The following is a 24,672-nucleotide window of genomic DNA, read 5'->3' as shown; positions in this document are numbered from 1 at the left end:
GGTAGTATGCTCAGTCAGAGATATTAATAAGATAGGAAATGTTTTAAACTACTACTAGTCTTACCACCTCACTGTGGGATTCAGGCTTTTTTTTTGCAGGTTTGGCAAGGTAGTCACTGTGTCACAGAGTGGGAAGCTTGGGGAGTACGCGACGGTTGCTGTCTGACACCCAGCTCAGTACTGCAATGAGCATGTTACAAACCACTGCCAACCTACCACTTTGAACTAAAGAACTACCACTAAAAATCTGCATCCACACAATAAATCTGCCTGCACTGTCAAGTGAGAACACTGATAATAAAATCTAGGCATGGCATATTCAATATTCATTTTATTGAAAACTGAGACTTCAAGAAATCAATTTGTGTATTTTTGGTCACCAACATTTAACACTAGTTATTATTTCAGTTCATTTCCAACCTCATATCCCTGCACTTCCCAACCTCCAGAACCTCAGCTGCCATCAGCTTTAAGCTTCTGTCCTCCTTCACAGGAAGAAATTGGTCCAAAATTGAAACAATACTTCTGGGCGTGAGGAGTGCTGCAGACTACATTTGTATTTAAGAAGAGACTGTAACTGATTTAAAATAAAAACAGAAATAAGCATTGTAACTAGTTTCTTTGGAGAGAAACCATTGTGGGCCCCAGAAGAACTAAACAGCGCAACAGTGATACTTGTTAATTAAAAAAATCACCTTCAGTCAAATCAAAGAAACACTTGTAGGCTTGTATGAAAAGCATAGCTGAGCTATTTTCAAAGTAAACAGCAGAATTCACACACAAAAGCTGAGCAATGGATGGGTTTTGGGGAGCTGATACAGACGGCGTGAATTTAAGAAAACTTAAAACCTTCGAGACCACTCCCACTATCAGACATTTAGGAACGTAATACACACTAGAGAATATTTTACACAGAATAAATATTTTGAAGACATAGAAAAATAGTTCACAGCATCAAGGTACCTGTAATACATTACCTTGAAATAAAACTTGTATTTAAAAGATTAAAAAGAGAAAATTACTCTTGTAGTGGTATCAATTTTTCATTCATACAAATATTAAGCAGAGTATATCTGTTTTTCATATATTCACATTATTGCTTGCTACCACAACTGTACAAGGAAGATATTCATAGCTTACATTAATGTTCATGTACAGTAATTTTAGATACATAAAGCGAACTTTAAAATATGATTGAGTAGCGATTTAGAAAAGCTATGTGTGAAGATATGTACAAATAAGATAGAAGCAGAAAAAATAAAATACAACTGGCCTGACCCAAGCATACATCATATATCCAGTTTTAAAAAAGTCTTTATACTGTGCAGAAAGTAAGCTTTGTAAACCAAAAGCAGGGAATGAGCAAACGTAAGGGTGCAGTAAATAATTAAATAACATGATTAAATTTACACTGCTGACCAGTGAACCTTGCTCTGATTACTTCTGATACACAGCACCTGCATTTGTACCCAGAATTGTACTAATCAAGATTTGTCCTTTAAATTCCTTCTGCTTATGTGGCTTAAAATAAAATTAAAAAAATATAGAATAATAAAAATAAAACAATCCTGAAAGGTCTGCTTGGACAAAAACTTTTAGTAAAATAATTCGTTCTGCACCCCTGTATACTGTATCAGGTAAACAACAGAAATAAAAGGATACATGGCATTATCCTGAATTAAAACTGCTACATTATAAACCAATATAGTATACTGGTTTATACACTAATATATTGTCAAAATCTTGAATTCTACTAATCAGATGCATGCAATTCTCTCAATGATTTTCTAATCTGAGTAAAATAATTCTATTTTGCTTTTTTTATTATTTAATTTCTAAGTTCAGAACTTCTTCAGAACCAGCTGATAGGACTTCCTCGTGAAAAGCACAGAGACTCCTACTAATGCAATGGCATACGGGTTCCAAAAAGCACAATTTCAAAAGGAAATTTATCTCCCTCTTTTGCAGGAAGAAGCTAGCCAATATCGAAAAGGAAATAAGAATATTTACAACCGACTAGTCACCGACAAAAGTTTAGGTAGACCTCTGATGGTATTTCAGCACAAACTAATAATTAAAAGGATTTACACAATGTACAATCAATCAGTCTTGTCATTTGGGGGTAAAAAAAAATACCTGCTCACTTGTGGAACATTTTCAGCTGTGTATTTATAGTTATATATATGTACATACACACACACGTAAAAGACTCTCTGAAAATCAAGATACATTAACAAACAGAATAGTAAAAGTAATAACTTAAGTAGTTAACATTTGCATGAAATGACTTTGCAAAGTTTGACCAAATGCACTTAGAACATGCTCTTATTAAAACAAATAAACAAAAACAAATGGGGAAAAAAAAAAGAATGGAAACACCACAAGAGTCTGTAGAACCAATGCTATGTCACCATCAGGAGAGCACCAAGCAAGGCACCATTGGAAAGACAACATACTTGAATAAGTCTCTAAAAATAAATCAAATGCTAATCTGGTCGAAAAATCGGTGTCTTTGGTAAAAATTCTATAAGGATGACCTGCACAAAAAGAAAAAAAAATATATTAAATCAATGTAGCAACCCCATTATCTATCACAATGATAATTCACTTCTTGTTTGGTTTTATTTTGAAGTCCATCAGGCAATAATACTTTCACCAGGTACAAAAATCAAGTTAAACAGAATGTTTTGGAGGAAGACCATAGCTAGTAAGGAACCAAGAGGAAACAACAAAGCTTGCCTGCTAATTCTAAACACATCTTAAACTGAAAGAACAAAAATGTGTGCAACATTCATTTTCAACTATATGTGCAATTATCTTTCAAATTGTTTCCACTCAGTATAGGATTCTATAAACGAGTTTACACTTCAAAACTCACACAGAAATTGGTATGAGATACTGAAAAATTTGTATACCGAACAAACCTGCAAGTAGTTAACAGGAAACTTAACTAATGTTTCAGTATGATTATGTTTCAGATTCCTATTCAAATTTTAACTACACAGACAGTATTTGTAAGGTCAAGAATGCAATTCAAGTAGTTAACTTGTTTTAAATAGGAAGCTCCAAGAAAATGTGCAATTTCATTGAATAATAGAATTTGGCTGCTTAGGGTATAAATACTTCCACCTGACTGCATACTGAACACAAGAAAAAAATGTCTCTGATATGACTTGTGAGGCCAACACTTTTGAAAACGATGAATGGTATATTAATAATTTTAGAAAGACTAAAGAAGTGGTTTGAGATATTCTGAGGCAGTGCAAGCCACTCAGAAACCATTGATGGCTGACGTGAGTTGACCTCTGGGTGCAGGAGAGCTACCAGGGCTTCTCATATCCAGGCAAGGTTTAAAAAGAGAGCAAGAATAGCTTTAAGTCTGCACTTATGCCAAGGGAGTACAACCACCTTCTACAGTTCAGTATCTCAAACAGTGGGTGTAGAGTGTGACATGAACAAGGCTGCATACTTTGTGAACAGGAGTGTAATTTAAAGCACTTGCTTTGAAAATATATATATTTAAAATTAAATCAGAACTACAACATTAAGGATAGGCTTTTTAAGAGATTAGCAAATTAGTTAAATGAAACTGAGAAAACAATATAAAGAACTTTTTAAAATCTCATTAAATATATCCATAGATTGCATATTAGATGTTTCACAAACTGAAAATAAAATCTTAGACCATTACCCTGTAAAGCTCTACATCCATTCTTACATATTATTAACGCAAAGAGTTCATTTTAAAAGTTCATCTTAAAATGCTGCCGAGCAGCAGAATTTAAAAACTGTCATTGTATGTGTTGTTTTCTGTTGTTCTTTTTAAATTGTTCCATCCAATATTTTGCAGATTTGAAGCTTTTCTTCAGAAAAATAAATCAGTGAGGTAAAAATTTTTAATTCAGGAGATACTCAAATTTACTTTGTGAACTTTGCTTTATGCAAATTTATCTAAACCATTAAGTTTTATAGAAAAAGCGATACAAAGTGTCTACTTAATCAGTGAACTGAGTAGAACTATTCTGCAAAAGAAAAAAATTTAAAAATATTATGTTTCAGGCTAGAAATCAGATCTGAAGTAGAAACAGGAAAATAGAAAAGGCTAAAAGGAAGAGGTTAATATAATTTCCTACTATTTAATCATGTTTAAAATCAATTTTACATGCCTGATAGCTTTGTTGTTTCAAAGAATAGACAAAGTACCAGACAATGAAAGACCATAAGTTAGAACTAATACAGTAGATGTTTCTCAAAGATTATTTTTATTAAAAAAAAAAGTTAACCCCTCCTGTCACCTACTGCCTAGAGGGTTTCATGAAATTCTGCAAATTCTAATAAATTTTACATTTTAGCAGCTTAATTTCACCTTCTTTAGTACCCTCTGTCTATCTCCAAGATATTTTCAAAATGGAAATGTAAACAGCATCAAGAACACTACCAGCTAAACAAACTGAACTCTCGCATTCATTTTAAATTGCAAGTTTTTCACTGTGCAGTTCTTAGAATGGCTTACGGGGTCTCAGTCAAAGACTGGAGATTTAATTTAAAATATTTTTAAGTTTAGTATTTAAGTGATGTCAATTTGAGATAAAGATACTTTCAAGACGTTTGAGGTAAGGGGCAGCTAAAATCCAGAAAGGCTGAAGGCTTCTTAAGCTCCAACAGCTTAATTGAAAGGTCTTCTTCCATACTTTTAGACTTGATTAGCATCATACAAAACAGCCATATCTGACTTGCTGCGTAACCAAAGTTGTGATTCTTCTTTATACAGCATCTAAAATTTCACACTCCATCAGCACATGTTTGAGCTATTTTATCTTGGCAATTAATTTATTATTTTTTGAACACAGTGAAGCCTTGTTTTCAACTCATTCATAACTTTATAAATCAGTCCCGCACATGAAACCATGCATCTGTGAACCGTAGAAAATCCTTGCACTCAGGCGATTAAGCTCCTGACACCTTTACTGATTAATAATCACGAAAAGAATAAGATCAGAAGCAAAATAAATGATCATTTAATAGAGAAACTCACAAAACAGCCCTTTAACTTACATATTCCATCATGTTATTCGTTTCACATTTCCTTTTGCTTAGTCTCCAATGCAAGCACAGCTAGACAAGGAGGAAAGAAAAAGAAGAAAAATGAGCTGTATTTTATTGCAGCACACAGACTGGCCCATTTGTCCACCTTTCATATTTTTCGTTCAACAAAAGCAGCTGTTTCCATACTGTGCAATTCAAACTCCAACAGTACGAAGCTGCTCCCTGCGGCACTCACCTTGTGGTATAACCTATTGTTTTCCCATTCTAATAACTTCTCAATCGATCTTCGTGTCTGGAAGACAAATGAGAAAGAATTTTACTCTTGAGTGGTTTTAGAAAAACTTTGTTTTGCAGCTGCTTTTGTGTGAAAAGGAGAGAGGTACAGGACAGTGACTGAGTACAGGGTGGTCTGCAGCACTACCCAAACTTGCCTGGTTTTAAAAAGTAAGCAGTGCAGAAAACTGCTTTTTATGACACCCAAATAACTACTGTCAAAACAACACAGAAAGACATAACCATTTTGGAGCAAAAACTGTTCACATACATACACCTTCATAGCAGTTACAGCTTTAAAACCTAGTACAGAAACTTTAATGTGATCTAAGTATAAATGCAGGAACACTGCTCAGTAGTACCAGTGGTCTAAACACCACTTCTTAGAAGGTCAGCATTTAAGCAGATAAAAGTTGCAAATAGTATTTTGCAATGTCATAGGCTGAGTACAAATATGCAGTAGTCTATCTGAGCAAACAAAAAAGGAATTGTTACATTTATACTCAGACTTTAGGGAACGAATCCAAAATGCAAAAAAAAATCAGTAACTTACAGAAGTGAATGTTAGAAAACCTATGATTTGTATAAAGGGCAAACCCAGTATTTAGTATTCTAAAGCCAAGTTTCAACTCCTGTCTCTTCCACACTTGACACTTCAGATAGAGAATTCTGAAATCTGTTTCTTCACAGTTTTTTCAAACATACACATGAGCATTAAAGGACTTTCGCACTGTAATGTTTCACAGCGTTTTGAATATAATTATTCTGTTGTATTTACATTTGAGAAATACATTCTGACATTTATGGTCATTTGACTGCCAGAATATATACTGCTTAGCTCTAAATGGGATTTGCTACTGACTATGAATAAATAGAGGATAATTCATGGTGCCAGGTGTTAAGATGAGACCAACAGAGCTGCAGGTGCAAAAGGACGGAGCAATGACAAGGATCAAATACAACTTAGTGCAGCTGCAGCTTCCTTACAAGGCACGGAGGGGTGAGGGGAAGGGATGAGAAAGCATCTTGCTGCTACTGCTACAAAATACAAGTACAGTAAATGAACCTTAACAAATCATGCTAAATGCAGTCCTGGCAAACAAAATAAAAATCAGAAAACAAATGATTCATTTCCCACCAAATATTAACATTTTTTGCTTTTAAAGCTCCAGTTACTCTCTGGCATAATATTGTAGTGGCTACGGGAAGAAAACATCTGAGTGCAAACCACAGTCACGTGATTAAAAATTAGATCATTGCCCTCCATAAATACTCATTAAACAGAATTTTTATTATTCTGTATTTTATAAAGTGTAAGTCGAGGAATTACCCAAAGGTGGATGTGCCAGCGACTAATTTATCACTTCAGTTTGGAATTGAGCGTTTTGGGGGTTATTGTTATTATTATGTTTTTAAAGACAGTGCCCTTTAACAATAATCAGTAGACCTCACTTGTTTCTTTGTAAAGATAGCCTTTTAGAGTCTGCTCTCCTTTTAAATGAAAATAGGGCAGCAGTTATGGTCACACTTTTGTTAATTTAGTTGCCAGTCAGCTCCAAATCAAAAGAAAATAAGGCTGCAGAGTGTAATTAACATTCAGTTCAGTCGTTTTGTCCCTTGTCTAGCCCCCAAGCTTTGTTAAAATTGCCATCTGAATGCTGAAGGCTGTAGGGAAATCGATTTGATTCTAATCGCACCATGAAAAGAACATGATCTAACTGCTTTCAGCCCTCCGTAAATCTGTACTAGGTCTTTAGCACAATGCAACTTCCAATTTAAAAAGCACTGAATGTCTCGTCAATGACTTTGTGAAGAAAAAAGAACAAGGAGCAGACATAAAAATTCCAATAGTTGTTTAAGCATTAAAGTTCATTTGCATCACAGCAAACCTGAAAAGGGCTGACCTCTCAAACCGCCTCTCAGGTCTATGAAGTTGTAGCCTTGACAAGCTCACATTGACAGAGCTCATTGACTCTGAAAGGCTACTCTATCAATGGTGAAAAATGGCAATAGGTTCTACTCTGAGCAGGCATCTGCCTGCCCACCCGCTGCTAAACCAATGGCAAAACCGATTCAAAACCTGAATCTACCTTGTAATCTTCCTTGCCAGGACCTCTTAATAATAGATTAAGATCAATATATGATTTAATTTCATTGTCTACCCAAAAGAGTGTGAAAAACATCTAAGCTTTTCAAATTCCAATAAAATTACAAATATATTGCAATGCACATACATAAATAAGAAATTGATAGGTAGTTACGTAATATTAATTAGTTGTCTTAAATAGGAAGCCAGTTTACAGTCACTGGACCAGCTTAAGATGAAAACGTATGCAGCCTTGGGACCGTGACCATTTGTGTTCCCAAAGATGCACATCCAACCCCTCCTGTAGTATAACTTGGAATATTCACAGCTCCCATATCACACCCCACTATATATACTAAAATGTTAATGAAAATCAGACTGTAAATTATTTCTGCAAATCTCAGAACTTGGAATAAAAAGAAATGAATTAAGCAGCATCACACAATTCACTATAGTGAGTTTTCTTCCTACTTGACAGGTGAAAAAAAGCACTTGCACGTGCAGCTTAATTAATCACTGCTCTTGACATCTCAATGATTTACAGTGAGGAGCAGGTGAGGATATACAAAACCAGAAAGAAACACTTGATTTGAGTGTTGCATTTCCAGCACACTAGGATGACAAGCTTATATATTCTGTCAATGGTGTACAGAAAAACCTATACAGCAAATTATTTGTTAGCCACAACAAAAGCACAAATTAAGTGGAAGAGAGACTTGCTTATTAGAAAGATTTAATGCTATCCAGCTTTTACATTTTTTCTTAGAAAACACATCAATATTTGAGCAAAGCTGAAACTGTAATTCAAGTATAGCTTTTAGTATACCAACGATACAAAAGTATACTCTGTAACATGCTCTGTATAATAGCAGATAGTGTTAAATGTGATCTACACATTTTTGTGACATAGATCTCTTTAACCTAGATGCACTCTTTAATGAAAGAACTTCTATAAAATGACTTTAAAAATCTTTAGAGATGTTAATGTATGACTGAATGCTTTGGAAACTCAGACTACCAAAAAAGCCCAAATCAGAATGTGCATTTACCAATTCTTTGCCCTGAATGTGAAAAATATCAGAAAGACTAAGAACTTTTCACATAGAAAGAAGGTGGTAATTATTAAAGTGCTACCTGTACTATCAACTGCAAGAGCTTTCCCTTATGTCTTTGCAATGCCTAGTAAGTTTAAGGTTGCAGTTCCAGATGCAGTTATGATCCAGACTGCAAGGCTGTACAGACACAAGGCTCCTTGCAGTGCCTGCCCTGGAACATACACGTTGCATCAAACAGTACTAGTGAATGAGCCAAAGCTCCCTCACCTCACGCTGTAAATCAGTGAATGACTAGATGAATTAAAAATATATATTTTACGTGATACCCAAAACTGTGGTCATTCAAGTAACTCCCTTTGCTTCAAGAGGAGAAACAATGCAGACAGTAACAACACAATTCATTACCAATTTTATTCATAGCTGTCTGAAAACAGCAGCACAATCTCCCTCTACATGCACTTGATCTGAATCTGAAAACTTCCAACATTTAAGCATATGTAGTGTAACACTAGTCCCATAAGCTGCACATGGAAATTTTCAAATACAGAACTTTACCACAATCAAGTACTAATAATCTTGAATATAGCTTTAAAAATAAAAACGTACTTCATGCTCAAATTTCAAAATACAAGACCATCAGTTCAAGAAGCCTTTTGTTGACTGTCACAAAGCACAAACTTTGATTATATCCCATGGAAAATAAGCTGAGAATTCTATCAGAATTCTGAACTCTCCTATCTCCTTTCACTCAAAGAAAAAAAAAAAGATGGAAGTAGTTAATTTTCCAGACAAAGACATATTGGTCTACAAAATTAATATCCAAATAATTTAGTTTTCACTGCAAATAATGAACTATAAAGTCAGAAGTCAATCATGTCACACAGCTGCATGCTCACTTCCGACAAGACAGAACATCCCTAAATTACCTTTCTCACAAACAAATGCTTTCAAAGATTTAATTCTTTCTTTTCTTTGAAAGAAAACACACATTAAAAGTGTGGGTATATAGTTGACTCTCAGGCAATATCAAGTACTGATTAAGCATATTTGTGTTAAAAATGTAAAAAACATACTTTAGGTAGACCTTAGAAGAAGGAGATCTTGAAACAGTAGATAGGGTTGCTACACAGCATGTTGCTTCTAGTACTAAAAATGCTTTCTGCAGTTTGTAATGTGTGGACTGTGAAAGAATTCTGAACAATTTTAAGTTCCATATTAGTGACATAAAAATATCAATGTTGTAATCAAAACACATAACTGAAAAACAAGTATCTTTATAGATGATTGAAAAGGTGTTAGACCACGTAAGTGTATCTTGCACTACCTTTCCTGTTAGTAACTAGGATACTTCTCTTCAAAGGTTAAGCGAGCTGGTATCAGAAGCCACTGCAACAGCTGTGCTAGAAAAGGAGTGAAACCCACACTAAATGATTGAAGAATATCTGGAAACAAATTTAGCATTTCTGGTGAAAACTTCATGCTATGGAGAAACCTTGGGAAATTATGGAAAAACTTGACCTTGGCAAAACTAGTGTTACTCCCTTGAGAAGAACTAGCTCTGATGTGGAAAAACATTTCCTGGACAGACACGTCAGACAATTGATTCAATCTCTGAAGCATCAAGATGATAACTAATTCGCTTACTCCGAACTTGAACTAGTAAATAGACTTTTAACTTTTTCATTCCAAGATGGAATTCCAGCTCTGAATCTGTCATTATAAGGAAACAGAACCCAGAAATCTCCTTCCCTCCAAATAGATTCAGTTCCAGGCATGACAAAGGCATTCACCTCCTGCTGAAGGACATCCTCACAGAAAGGGCTGCATGGAACGTGGAATTAGAATTAACCATAGCAGGGATGAGAACAGAACAGAATCTCCCAAATAACTAATCTGATGTTGTTCACTGTGAGAATTTATAAACTGAGTGCAGATTAAAATTCTACCTCCATCTCAAAAGGAGAGATTACAAAGATATAAATTTCGATCTCGATCATTTATTCCCACAGTATCTAGTAACATGCTACAGAATATAGTTCAAGGCCAGTGTAGGTGGAAAAACTCAATGATCTCAGGTTACAACTGTATTAGGAAATGAAGCTGTGCCCAGAAACATTCCCATTCAGTTGAAGCCAGCTGGCAGAGAAGAGCTGACAACTACATTAATAAGTTTTCATAACCTCCGAACCACCCATAGTGTCTGAAGCACTCTGATAATGCCTAGAAATTGTTACACAATACAAGACCAACGCCTGCCACGGATCTTCCTACAAGTTCAAATTATAAAGCTCTGATTCCTAGGACCACTCCCAGGTTTCACTTATTAATAGGAAGCCTTTGATTCCTGTTGTTAGGATTATCAAGTGCAAAGACAAAGAACGGAAGGGAAGCTACATGAAAGGCAGCACAAAGCAGCAAAACAACTTCAGAAGGCCCTACAAAATCCATCAGTTCACTAGCGTGCACACTGAAGATTTCTCAGAAAGGAACAGTCTCTAGCATCCTGCTTCTCTAGGACTGAACCAGAAGATCACAGAATCCCAGGTATGCTGATCATGTAGATAATCAGTTTGGAAAAAATAAATTTTACTACATTAAAAAGCATATTCTCCATCATTATCACTGCCATTCCAATTTTGAAAAGTAAGTTGATAGGGAACAAAATGAACAGTAACTAGTCACTTTCCATGTGCATTTGGTACAGTAGAAGACTTATGGTCTCCTGCAGTCTTCTCTTCATAGAAGAGCTGTCTCATACTTCAGAATCAATACTAAAAATGAAATGATTTTAAAAAATAGTATATTTGGTACATACAAATTCTTTTTAAAAGTTTCACTAAGCTGACTAGAGTCAATATAAAATTTGCATGCTTTCTGGATAGAATAAACAAAAAATGTTAAAAAATTTTCAATAATCTTCCAAATTAAATTATAATGTAAGTTTATAAGAAAAGAGATTTTAAATATTTAAAAAAGCAGCACCTTTTGTTTTATGTAATTGTCCCTTGAAACTGTTTGGAAGAGTATTACCATATCAGAGCATCTCAGGTGCCACGTTCCCAGCAGGTACACAGAGAAGAAAGTATTTTTTTCTTCAGTATTGAAAATAAGTGAAATGTATTAGTAGCAGCAATAAACCTAACTAATGTGCTTTATTGCTATCATCCATAAATTCAATCCTGCTTCTCTACTGCATGTTTAATTTAATCAGCAGTTTGGAAGTAGTAATTAGCTTATGTTTATACAGCACTCTAAAGATGTAAATTGCTATGTAAGTGACAATTAATAACAGGGTTTAAGCAGCATTCATCAGCTTTGTTTGAACTCAAAAACAAACAAGCAGCTCTTGAAAGTATTAGTACAGATTGCTCTTAAATATCTCATTCTACCCATTTTAAGAGATTGCCTATGAACCTACTGAAACATGCAATTTACACACAGAATACTAGCTATTAAGAAATACAGAGGTATGGTAATTTTATCATAGCTTTTATTGTTACTGTTTCTGTTGAAGTTATTTACCCCATTTACACATCAAGAATAGCACTTAGTTAATATTGAAAATGACTGTCCATTAATTTGAAAAAGTGGCTTCAAATGGGCACCTCAGTCTGTACTCAGTTATAATTCAGAAATTCCCCCTATGCAATTCTCTTTATTTAAAGAACAAAAACCTCCAAGACTTAATGTCCATATGCACAACCAGGAACTTGTCCCAGGAAGGACGGTACAATCTGTATTTAACTGCTGTAGATCATCAACGATCTTGATCTGCAAATAAGGGACTGTACTTCCTGCAATTTTCTTACAGCTTTTATTCATCTAAATGCAATCAAACCACATTAAAGGAAAGAGGCAATAAGATACTAAATCAAATTAAACATTTATTTTACTGGTGAAGAGTACTAGGCTTTTTCTCTAATTCCTCATAGCAAAAGAAAGGAAACAATACTACAGAAAGACTTCCAGAACCTACACTGAACAAACTAATGAAAAGAAAAACACAGAGAAGGGAAAGCTTTCATCGTATGGAAATATTAAAGTGATATAATGAACAATCAAGCTTGCAAATGCCTGTGATTAAAAAAAATCCTAGTTTGAAAGGCTAATTCAACGAGACAAATCTGTAACTTAATTTTCACACAAATATAAAAAAATAAGCATATATTCCCATTATATGGACAATCATTCAAAGTGTGTAGCTTCAAAATAATTTACGTTTGTGATAACATTCACATATTACAATTCAAAAAGTTAATGTGAGCAGTAAGAAAAAAAAAAGGAATTACTGTGACTTCAAAACTCTGAAAGTGCAGTTTTAATTTCATCAAGTCTTTCTCAGCCAGCTGCAGAATTCAGAGTTTCAATTTGAGAAAGTATCCCTGCACTTTCCAGTTAATTAATTCTCCTTTATATTATAGTCATCAGCTCACCCAACTGACTCCTGTATTCTTCACCTGATAGATAATAACACTCTAAGCAGACATCATATACTATGCTACTGATACAGATGTTGTGGCAACATCATTTGTCTGACTTAAAGGATTTTCATTCTGGGGCATAAAATCAAACTGCCTAAATACATGTATTCGTTGCTACTGAAAAGGCTGTAGGCATAATGCCTAGTGCCACTATGCCACTCACAGTGGCACAACACAGTGTTGAGGCAGCTGAGTCCTACCTATACTTTCACCAGGGTTTAAGCTTGTAAGTCCAGCATGAATCACCCATCTTCAGTGCAGGAAAAGGTGTGAAGTTCCTTAAATAATTTCTTCTGAACAGAGTATCCAATTTTTTCCAGATTTGTCATAAGTTCATAAGTTCATAAGGTTGGAAAGGACCTATAAGATCATCTAGTCCAACCATCCTCCTATCACTATCTCTACCCAACTACTAAATTAAGTCCTTTAGCAAAAAAATATTTGTAAAAGGGTTTCCTGTTCTCCTTTACAGCAGTAGCCAGTCTAAGTTCAAGCTGGGCTTTAGCATTTCTAATTTTCTGCCTGCAGATCTTGGCCAGTTCTCTGTAGTCTCCCCAAGTAGCCTGACCCATCTTCCAGAGGACATAGACTCTCTTTTTCTCTCGGAGTCTCAACAAAAGATCCCGGTTCATCCACACTGGTCTTTTGCTCCTCCGGCTTGACTTACAGGACTCCGGGACAGCCTGCTCCTGTGCCTTTAAGATTTCCATCTTGAGGAGCATCCAGGCTTCCTGGACCCCTTTACCCTTCAGGAGCAAGTCCCAAGGGACCCTTGCAACAAGTGTCCTGAACAGGTCAAAGTCTGCCCTCTGGAAGTCCAAGGTAATAGTTTTGCTAGTCACCCTCTTGACGGCACCCAGAATAGCAAACTCCACCATTTCATGGTCACTCTGGCCAAGGCAATCTCCAACCTTCACATCCCCTACTAGTCCTTCCCTGTTAGTGAAAAGTAGGTCAAGCAAGGCATCTCCCCTGGTAGGCTCTTGCACCAGCTGAGTCAGGAAGCAATCATCCACACATTCTAGAATGTCCTTCTGGAAGAAATTCTACATGTCCTTCTGGAAGAAAACTTACCATAACTCCCATCCCAAGCTAACTTCAACTGAAGCACTCCTCTGTTGCTTCACTAGGTTCCTACATAGAACCCTCTTTCCTCAGATTGAGATTCTGTTCCCTGGCCCCAGACGGCGCCCTTAGCTTTTTTCTGAGTCCATTAAACAATGCATTAATAAGAAGTTGATTACTAGCAACTTTTACTACTGGATTGAGAGAAATCAGCCTCCTCCTCCCCAAAGCAACATTACTTTGTACCACCAGGTTACATTCCACTACAACTGCACATTACACAAGAAGACAGATCAAACTTAAGAACACCAGAAGCTTTCTCCTTTCGAAGTTAAACATGGACAGCAGAGATGTAAGTTTCCCTTGTGTTTTTAATGAACAGAGATAGATCCAGAACAGAAGACAGACATCTTTGTAAGCTGGGTAGGTCACCAATCTGTTAAAGCAATCAGCCAATTTCTTGCAGCAGATTTTCAGGATATGGATATACAGCCATCCTAACAGGAGACTCAGTAGTTCATAACAGCTTAAAGGTATAAAAGAAAGGGCTTGAAATAATTCAAACAGACAACAATTGTATCTGTTCATAGACTCCAATATTATCTGCAGGTTATTCTGTACACAGTTAGAACTAGTTTTAAGTAATCCCTCTATGAGAATACGTGTTAAGATTTACACAGAATTAGACAACAAAAGAAGTGTGTACTGGTTTTATTATGCTCCGTTTTTTTGTTTGCTTGCTTTCAGTACCTGGGGGTTTCAGGCATTCAGACATAACTTTTACAGAATATAATGGTACTACCAATACTTAAGACTACAAAAGCAGCTTCCCAATTTCTGGTTCTAGCAACATCACTTGCTTGAGCAGGTGTGCATTTGTGCAGAAGAACCCATCTGCAAACTCTTGATCAGTATTGAAAAGATGAACAAATAAAATTATGTTCATATTGCAGAAGCATACAACCATTGTTGACTTTATAATACTGACTTACTATGTAAAATGAGGACTTTGGTAGAGAGAAGCACAATAGTGCTCAGTGTACAGTACACTGATTTGCAACATTAATAAGTATTACACAAGACAGAACACACACGAGTGTCACCATGAACTGGAAAGATTAACAGCACCTACATATGGAGACTAAGGAGGCATAGAGATTTCTTGCAAAGAAGCAAAATCAGTTTAAACAAAAATTTTACACATGTGAAAGAATAAGAGATGGAGAAGGTTGTAAAATTACTTGCAATGGGATGAAGTGAGGTGAAACACCAGGCACACAGAAGGAACTTCTGTTGTGAACAGCTCACTAAGTGTCATGGACAAGGACAAAACACTAATTTCTAGTTGTTGATGAAAGAAAAATAAATCTTATCTCGAGGTTGAAAGGAAGATAAAACAAATCTTTAAAAGATTCATTTGTAAACAAAAATACATGGCTACTTAAGTCACAGTATAATTAGAAACTCTACAACAGTCAGTCACTGCCCAATTCTGATAATCCCAAACAGACACAGAAGCTATTAAAAATGTATGCTCAGAGTTATTACTATAACAGTAAGCACTGCACAGCTCAAGCAGAGACACTGTGCTAAACTACAAGTCACTGAGTTGTAAGCTCAGCATTCTGACAGGCGTCTATTTTAAGTGGTATGAAAGACAACTGAGATCAAAATGTATGAAATCAAACTCATCTAAGTAAGCAGGTAGCATACCTTATTAAAGTTGAAAAGAAAGAAAAAGGCTATGAGAAACAAGGGAAAAAAAGAACAAAACCAATACAATTCCAACTACCAAAAATAAGAATAGTTCAACTTACTCTTTTACTGAGGCAGATAACTGGCCACATACTACAACCTAAAGTGCAGCAGCAGCAAAGGCATCCACAAAGTAGCCATCGTACATTAACTGGAAGGTTCTTCTTAAGACAGCTGTTAACTCTACTGATGCTGGCTTTAAATTCTTCAGGTGCAACCTACAAGAAAAAGTAAACTACCAATTACCACAACAGCATGATTTATTCATTCTTTGAATGCACCACAACTTAAGCTTTTGCATTTTTAATAACAAAGGTCTAAATCAAATTCTAACTTTTTATTTTATTCACAAATTCTCACCTTTCCAGTTAAAGATGAAGGAAATTCTGCTTCAAATTTGTTGCTTAGTCCAAACCTGAAAAAACAAAATGATGTTCATACCAGAATTGTAAAAAACCCCAACCTACAAAGCAAGTTATGAGCACCTGATATGAACCCTAAGAACAACAATGATTTAAGGAAAAAAAAATTCCTAAAGGTAATTACTAATGCTATCCTAACAAGTAGAAATACACAATCATAAACAGTCTGAAACTCATCTTGCCTACAGCCTCCTTTAAAGTTCTGTTGACTCTTCATCAAATTCAGCAAAATCTTTATAAGCAACAGTATCAAACACGAAAAAAATGAGAAGTATTTAAAGGAGGAGAGGAAGGTAATGCCATAGTGTGAATCCTCCCGGTACAGATGCATCTTGAAGAAAAGCTCATTTAGCAGTATCTAAGTGTAGTAACGCCAAACTATTCTAAGCATAAACATGGGTTCAATAACATCTTTCTTATTCATAAAAAAAAAAATTACTAGTAAGTTTCAGAACACAAAACACAATCTAAGTACACAGAGTTTAAATGCTAACTTGAAACAAAAAAACCCATCCATATCAATTGAGAATGGAAAGCTATGAAAAAGATTGAGATGGACTAGAATTACTGACTGTTCTGGGTCACTGAAGATCTCAAGATAATGAGTTTCACCTTCTTCAAAACATAAAAAGACTGAAAAGTCCGTTTCCTATCTTACAATTGGCTCGCAGTGGTCACGAATGGATACATCTCAAAGAAAACTTGGATGCTTTCTGGCATCCAGTCTGGGCTGTAGCTTAGGGACTATACAGCCTGAAAAAAGTGATAGCAAAACTGTATGACAGGGTACTAATTTGGAAAACGACACTCAGCTCAAAATTTAATTTACAGTTAACAACTTCCTGAATACAAATCGATGCACCGTTACCATCAGATACTACAAACCAAATCAGAAATTAACCTACACCTGACCTTAATGTTGACAGCAAGACCAATTACACAGCTCAGTTGTGCTCAAGCTAACTTGATCCCTGATAGATGACTATTTTAAATAAATTATTTGAGAATACATTCATTGAGCAGCTAGGTACTCCTCGGGGAATCTTTCTCTTACTAAAATGAATGCTCTGCTTGCCAATGAAGTACTACGTCATAGTATGTAAATGGACAACAGGCTGCACCAATAAAGAGACGCTGCAGATGGACCTCAAAAAACTGAGAGGATAATAAGTGGCACATGAACTTAAATAAGAGGTGCTGAATCTCAGGAAAGCTAATCTAAACTATGAGCACATGATGCTCAACTTAGTTTGGCAGCTACAGCTCTCAAGGCATGATTTTCTTAAAACATCAGCTCAAAAGCAGCAACCAACTGAAGTGGCAAGGAAAGACTAGGAACCATTAGCTAGATGATTAAGAACACCACAGAAGGGCATCATTTTGACTCTCCATAAAACCCTCATATGCCCACATTCAGTACAGGTTGCACTTCTGGCATCCACATCTCATGAAGAACTTGGAGTTGAGAGAAAGCAGAGAGAAGGAAGACTGATATAACTAAGGGGGCAAAACAGGTGCCTTATGAGACCACGAGGCTGACATCACTGTGGACAACAGAAGGCTAAGGGGGCTATAGGATTACAAAGTACAAAGATTCAAGATGGGAGTGGGTAAGGTGAATGATTAACTGTTAACCATCAAATCCCACAACAGAGAGCTGAAACTGGCAGGAGACTGGTTTTAAACACACAAGAAAAGAGCTTCTTAAACTGCAAGTAGCAAACTTCTGGGTTTATTTTCACTTGAGATTGAGGAAGCAGACTGTGCCAACAGATTTTAAGACAGATTAGACAAGTTCCTAGTCAAACAAGCACTAAAGGGAGAAAAAAAAACATTAAAGTATACATCACCCCTACACAGCAGCAGATGCCAGAGACTACTGGGCAAACTGATGCCAGGAACTAGGGTTTCATGCAGCCTCTAGGCAGCAATGTCCATTGCCACTGTTTGCAAAGGTGTGCCAGGATAGGTGACTTACTGATTTGATGCCATAGGTAATTCCTACATATGTTCTTCAGAAATTAAGTAAGTATTTGCCTGCCACTGACAGTAGACAGTGCCTTACTTACATGTAAATCACCTAACATAGTGGAATATTTTAAGTAGAATGGTAGCTCTGCAATTCCTACAAATCTTTCAAAACTGAGCAATTAACAAATTGAAACTCAACCAGAGAAATGTAAGGCAAGTTTACTGCTTCAACACAGAACACACACACACAAATTCTTATTGGAAATACAACTCCACAACTGAAAATTCTGTGGAATACTCCATAACAGAAACGCCTTCCACGCCTCCCCAAAATCTTGAGTGAAACCAAGTACCTAGGCAAAGGTTTTGTCACAAGTGTCATGTCTTATCAGTTAAGCTACTTAAAATTGCTAGTAGGCTGAAGATGAAACCACATGCTGAAAAAATCTCACATATCATATTTCATAAGCAGCCAAGCCTAGTAACACCACTCTACTATGTAAGTCCATCCACTCAACAGACACAGGTTCTCTCTAAATCAACTCATCTTCAAAGAATGAATGACAAAACATTCTTCATGTACATAACGCTTCAACACCCAGAAAAGATTAAATATGAACTCAAACAATAGAGGAGTGGCTCTAAGGATAATTCCATCCAAAGCAACTGCTGTTCCTCAAACTGAAGTAAGGCTGAGCCCTGCACCAAGAGATGAGAACATTTCAGCTGTTCTTCTACCTGCAATGCTAAGCAAAGACCCTGAGGCATGAGCAGGTAAAGCGAAAGCCCAAGGAAGTGTCTACATTCCCAGTGAAATCACAAAACAACATTATTGCAGTCTCATGCTGAAGTTTTGTTGGGAAATCAGCAGAACAGAAACAAGGTTGTTGTTTTGTAAATGCACAATCCAGAAGTATTTAAATACTGACAGCTTCAAACACAAACCAATATTTATGGACGTTACAGCATATGTACCTGACAAAGACAACCCAACTTGAAAGCTCTAGAGTTATCCGAATCTTTTAGAATAAAACATCAGTATTTAAAGTAGACAAAATATTTTTCCCCACTCTTCTGTTTGGAAACAGTCACATTGCCCCAGTGTGACTGTTAATTCCTACAAAAGCAACTTTCTACCATGGAAACTTCTGACCAATACAGCTGCACTCTGGTAAAGCTAGAAGAAAATGAGACTAAACTTCACTATTCAAGATTTGTGGCAATATTTAATATATGCTGAGGAAGCTAAACTGAAGCATCAAAGCTAACCAGCTACCAATAGCACTCTGAGCTTTCTATTTTACAGTTGCCACATGTAGGTGGTAAAAAAATGATGACTCCATACTTCAAACGCTTGGGTAAGTAAATGATACGATACCAACGTTATCACTGTTGACTGCATGCTGTAATTTGGAAATTAAAAGATTAGGAATTTTGCATAACACTGCTACAGTTTCACTGTAATGATACGGGAGCTCTGGAAAAAGCAGCAAAAGCTGTCTTAAAATCAAACACTTGAAATAAAAGTCTGAAGCAGCATTTCCTCAGACAGCTGTCTTCATGTAGCACTAGGTATCTTCTGTACAACACTCCATTTTCAGTAAGGCATAAATTTCTCTGCTTGCTCTATGCCCTTCCTTATTTCACACCATGCCCTCCATGTTTTCAGCGTATCCACACTCGCCTCATGCATAAGCACTTCCTTTACCCTTCCTGGAACCTGAAGAATTGTTTCTTGAACATGTCTCTGCCTGAAAGGCTCAGTTGAGTTCCTCCCTTGTGTACGTGGGGAGAAAGAAATTGTGAGAGGTGGAATCTTCAAAGGATAAAAATCACAGAACAGGACTCAGTCAAAACACAACCTTTTCTCAGGCTGCAGCTCTGATTTTCCTAACACATAAAACTGCCAGGCACTGTCTTCCTCCTCTTTGTCATCTCTTACTGAGACACTAAAGCATTTTTTTTTTTGCATTCTTATCTACCACAGAATCAGAATCATTTGAGTTGGAAGGGCCTCTTAAAGGTCATCTAGTCCAACTCCCCTGCAATGAATAGGAACACCTACACAGCTAGAACAGGTTGCTCAGAGCCCCATCCAGCCTGATCCTGAATGTCTGCAAGGACAGGGCATCCACATCTCTGGGCAACCTGTTCTACTGCTTCACTACCCTTACTGTAGAAAACTTCCTCTTTATACCCAAACTACAACTCCCCCCTTTTAGTTTGAAACCATTTCCCCTTGTTCCAACACAAGAGACCCTGCTAAATATCCGTCCCCTTCTTTCTCATAGCTCTTTAGATAATGAAAGGCTGCTATTTAGGTCACATCAGAGCCTTCTCTTCTCCAGGCTGAACAGTTCCATCTCTCTCGGCCTGTTCTCATAGCAGAGGTGTTCTATGCCTTGGATCATTTCTGTGGCCATTCTCTGGACAGACTCCAACTGGTCTATGTCTTTCCTGTACTGAGCACTCCACATCTGAACACAGTACTCCAGGTCTCACCAGTGCAGAGCAGAGGAGCAGGATCACCTCCCTTGACCTGCTGGCTGCAGTCCTTTTGATGCAGCCCAGGATACAGCTGGCTTTCTGGGCTGTAAGGGCACCTTACTAGCACACATCCAACTTGCCATCCACCAGTACCCCCCAAGTTCTTTTGGGGCTCATTAGCTCCACGTTTGCAACTCTTACAAAATACACACATTTTCCACAAATCATAACACTCTCCCATGCATGATTCTTTCATCATCCTCTTTTCCACTCCCATTAACATATATTTTTGAGGGTTTTGCCCTGCCATGATACCCCAAACAGTTATCTTGCATCAGCACAAAATGCAATAAGATGCACAGTGCACAAAGGCATTCAGAAGCACATCACAACAGCTCTCCATCAGTCTGGCACTATTGAAGACAACTAAACCCAACCTTACTAGCTAATACAGCCTAGGACAAGGCATGTATGTCTCAGCCATTCGATAAAAGGGAAACCCAGAAAAAGTCACTGAAAATACAGTAAGACATCACTTATCAAAAATACTCTTAGCAATTTCAAATTCATCCTGAACCTCTCCTTCAACCTAACATGATTTTGGAAAAAAGTGTTAAATACTCCGGATTTTTCAATTCAGTTAAATAATGTAAATAACATTCTGTACTTTCTCAGCTTTCAAGGTTCTTGCCACTAGAAGAGATTTCCTCAAGAAACCAAAGAGCACCTGATGGTGCTTAAATATCTTGGAACTTTTGAGTACCAAGATACCTAAACTTTGCTGGTGTGAAAATGGCTTACCTGAATATTAAAAAAAAAAACAATGCTTTAAAAAAATACAGAATTGTGTGCAACATGATCCAAACAGTGAGTTTTAAGAGGATTACTCTCAGCACCAAACAAAAGCCCCAAAATCCTGGAAAGGCAAGGCTTTTGTACATTTTATCCGGAGAATATTTACCTGAATTCTTTTGACTCTCCTTAACTACTCAGCTTAGAAAGGACTCTCACACATTTCCATTGTCTGCTGGATGAAATCAAGTAATAGTAAATGTCTTTCTGACATTAACCTGTAGTCATGGAAATGACATATTTCAAACAAAACATTATGACTCCTATAGAAGATCAGAGAGGCTATGACAGAAGACAATGAAAAAGAGAGCTTCTATTTAAATACACAGAGCAAAAGCAGTCAACACCTCTTTAAACAGCACAGGTAGAGACAGATCAATCCAGTATTTGCTTTATTTAACCACTGATGTCTTTGATTTTTTTATGCCAGGCCTTCAAAGCACATGCATGCTTTTATACTAGGCAAGACAAACTAATTAGATATGTACACTTTGACCTATTTCTTACATTCAATGAGTGTCCTGACAGTCATCTAATTTCTAGTAATAAGCTTCTCAATCACTGAGAAAAGTCTTCTAAGCTACAGAAGGGTAAAATTGGCTAACACTATTCAGGGAACTGTTTGTGTGCTCAGTACAATAAACAAAGTAAATTAAGATCCAATCGCCTAATTTTGGAGGTCCGTGCTCACATTTCATTACTCATCCAGAAGCTACAGAACTAATATTTTGAGGAAGATATTACAGTTATAATGAGCTAGTGACCATTAATAAACAATTAATGAGGCAGCTATCCTTCAGCCACAAAGTCCACACCAGTCACAGACATGGTATGCTAGCTACCTTATGGTTTCATTAACGGAACTTGCACAACTTGTCTTCATGTACTGGAGAAGAAACCAGTGTTTGCCTCCATTTCAGGTCTTGATACATTTCCATTTGTCAATAAGACAACCATCCAAGTTCTTGATCTGCTCACCAGAAAACAATTAAGGCTACCAGCTTATTTTCACAGATGACAAACAGTTATCAGGTGGTAAAAATTTCTTGATCCCAATAGACTGAAATACAAAGCCAAAATATTCAGTGTATGAATACTTCATAGCTTCAGAGCCTCCTGTCTACTCCACAGCTTCCCAAGCTTCCAAACCTCACTGTCTATCACATCTTGTTTCCTGTTTATAGCCAGTTGGCAAACTGCACCACCTCATTGTCAGCATTTCATAACATCAATCAATTATAGTGGTGATGAATCAAAGCACCACCAAACTATTCCAAAGTTAAACCACATTTTTCTGGACAGGTCGATATCTGGAAATCAGCAGAGGTCATGGGAGTCAGAGTAGTAGTAGAACACAATACCTTCAACTTTGATGTCACTGTTGCAAGGCTATTCCTGCTGAACAGTTAAAACATACTCTTTTAATGCACATATGGAATCATAGAATTGCTCAGGTTGGAAAAGATATTCAAGATCATCAAGTCCAACCACAACTTGACCATGCTACCCTAACTAACAACCCACCACTAAATCATGTCCCTGGGCACCACATCCAAATGGATTGTAAGCATGTTCATGGATGATGATTCAACCATCTCCCTGGGGAGCCTATTCCAGTGCTTAACAACCCTTTCTGTACAGAAGCTTTTCCTTACATCCAACCTAAACCTCTTCTGGTGCAACTTAAGGCCATTTCCCCTCATCCTATCTCCTGCCATCAGTGAGAAAAGTCCAACCCATCTCAACTCAATCACCTTTTGGTTATTTGAAGAGAGCAATAAGGTCTCCCCTCAGACTCCTCTTCCCCTAAATAGCCCCTTGTCCTTGAGTCGCTCATACATACGCACACACACACAAACATAAATATTCATATAAACTTTGCAGCGCAGTGCTTTGTCTGGTAGGTTACTATTTCAGTATCTGAAGCCATACAGCAGAGTGAGACTGGTAGAACCAACTGGAGGAAAGTCACCCTCACCTGTATAATTACTGAGAAGCCCCACACTAACTCATAGCGTCAGCATCAGGGATATTTGGGAACCAAAATTCCTAGCTGCCCCCGCGTCAGACAAAGTGAAACCACGCGCACCCCAACACGACCGCACACGTACCCACGTGCCTCAGGGACTCCTCCAGTCCCCCGAGAGCCCTCGGGGCGGCCGCACGTGAGCGCGGCCGTGCAGCGGGCACACACAGCCCCGCGCACCTGACTTCCTGACACCTCACCGCTTCGGACCCGCACTTTACATTCTTCTCTTACTCACGGCCCCGCACCCTCCTCGCTTCCTCGCAGCTCACCTGCGAGTCCCGGGCGACCCCCACCGGGCCAAGGCCGCCAGCGGGGCGGCAGCACCCGGGGCAGCGGCGGCAGCAGCTCCGGCCGCCGGCCGCAGCCTGTTCTCCGCCTCCCCCCGCCCCGGCCCCCAGCGCGCAGGCCCCGGCGCGGCCCTTACACGGTGACATGGCCGGAGCCGCGCACCACCACCGGGTCGGGAGAATACTTGAGGAGCTGCTCCTCCAGCGCCCGCTCCTCGTCCTCCTCCTCCTCGTAGATCTCGTCGAAGTCCGCCATGGTCGAGCCTGGGAGGGGGAGGTCGAAGAGGTGAACCGGGAGGCGGGGGGGGGGGGAGGGGGCGCGGCGGGGCGACGCACGGATCCCGGGACCGGAGCGGGCGGCAGCAGGGCCGCGGCGAGGCAAAGCTGCGAGACGGCGGCTCCGGGCGAGGAAGCGCCCGTCACCCTCCGCGGGGGGAGGGGGCGAGGGGCGGGGCAGGAACAACAACAACAACATCCGGCCGGAGGAACGCCCCGCCCCGCGCCGCACGGGAAGCGCGGATGGGCGGTGGGGGCGGGCGCTGAGGCCGTACGGCGTCTGTGGGTTGGGTGCGTTTTTGTGCCTTTCTTCTCCCTGCGCTATCTTTGGCGTCCGCAGAAACAGTGGGTAGGGTTGGGGGACTGCTATTAGCCGAAGGGTGACTGCTGGGCCTTCTGGGAAGTGGTCTCCAGCATGGCTGTGCTGCTCTCATAGGGGCTGTGCAAAACGTGTGCCTGTCCCTCGGTGTGGGGAGTGTGAGTACAGCAGCTTTCTGTTCCCCACCCAGTCCTCTGTGTGTGGAGGCCAAAGTGGAGAAGTTGGAGGAGAATGGTCCTTTTTGGATGATGTGCGTTAGAATGAACCA

At 38.3% G+C, this 24,672-nt stretch overlaps 1 protein-coding gene across 1 annotated transcript; it reads right to left on the bottom strand.

Moving 5' to 3' along the window:
- Nucleotides 1-447: 447 nt before the first annotated feature.
- On the bottom strand, nucleotides 448-24,249 carry CHIC2 (cysteine rich hydrophobic domain 2). Its single transcript, XM_065737024.1, has 6 exons — nucleotides 23,947-24,249; nucleotides 16,122-16,176; nucleotides 15,824-15,979; nucleotides 5,282-5,338; nucleotides 5,056-5,115; nucleotides 448-2,537 (listed from the first exon to the last, which is right to left on the bottom strand). Exons 1-6 carry the CDS (start codon nucleotides 24,063-24,065, stop codon nucleotides 2,487-2,489), a joined length of 498 nt encoding a protein of 165 aa, XP_065593096.1. The 5' UTR covers nucleotides 24,066-24,249; the 3' UTR covers nucleotides 448-2,486.
- Nucleotides 24,250-24,672: the final 423 nt, after the last annotated feature.

This window comes from Cyrtonyx montezumae, unplaced genomic scaffold (genome assembly GCF_038088225.1).
Source record: "Cyrtonyx montezumae isolate F1298 unplaced genomic scaffold, pur_monq_1.0 scaffold_2, whole genome shotgun sequence".
NCBI classification, from domain to species: domain Eukaryota; kingdom Metazoa; phylum Chordata; class Aves; order Galliformes; family Odontophoridae; genus Cyrtonyx; species Cyrtonyx montezumae.
The sequence above is the reverse complement of the archived record's forward strand: the minus strand, read 5'-3'. Positions and strand labels throughout refer to the sequence as shown.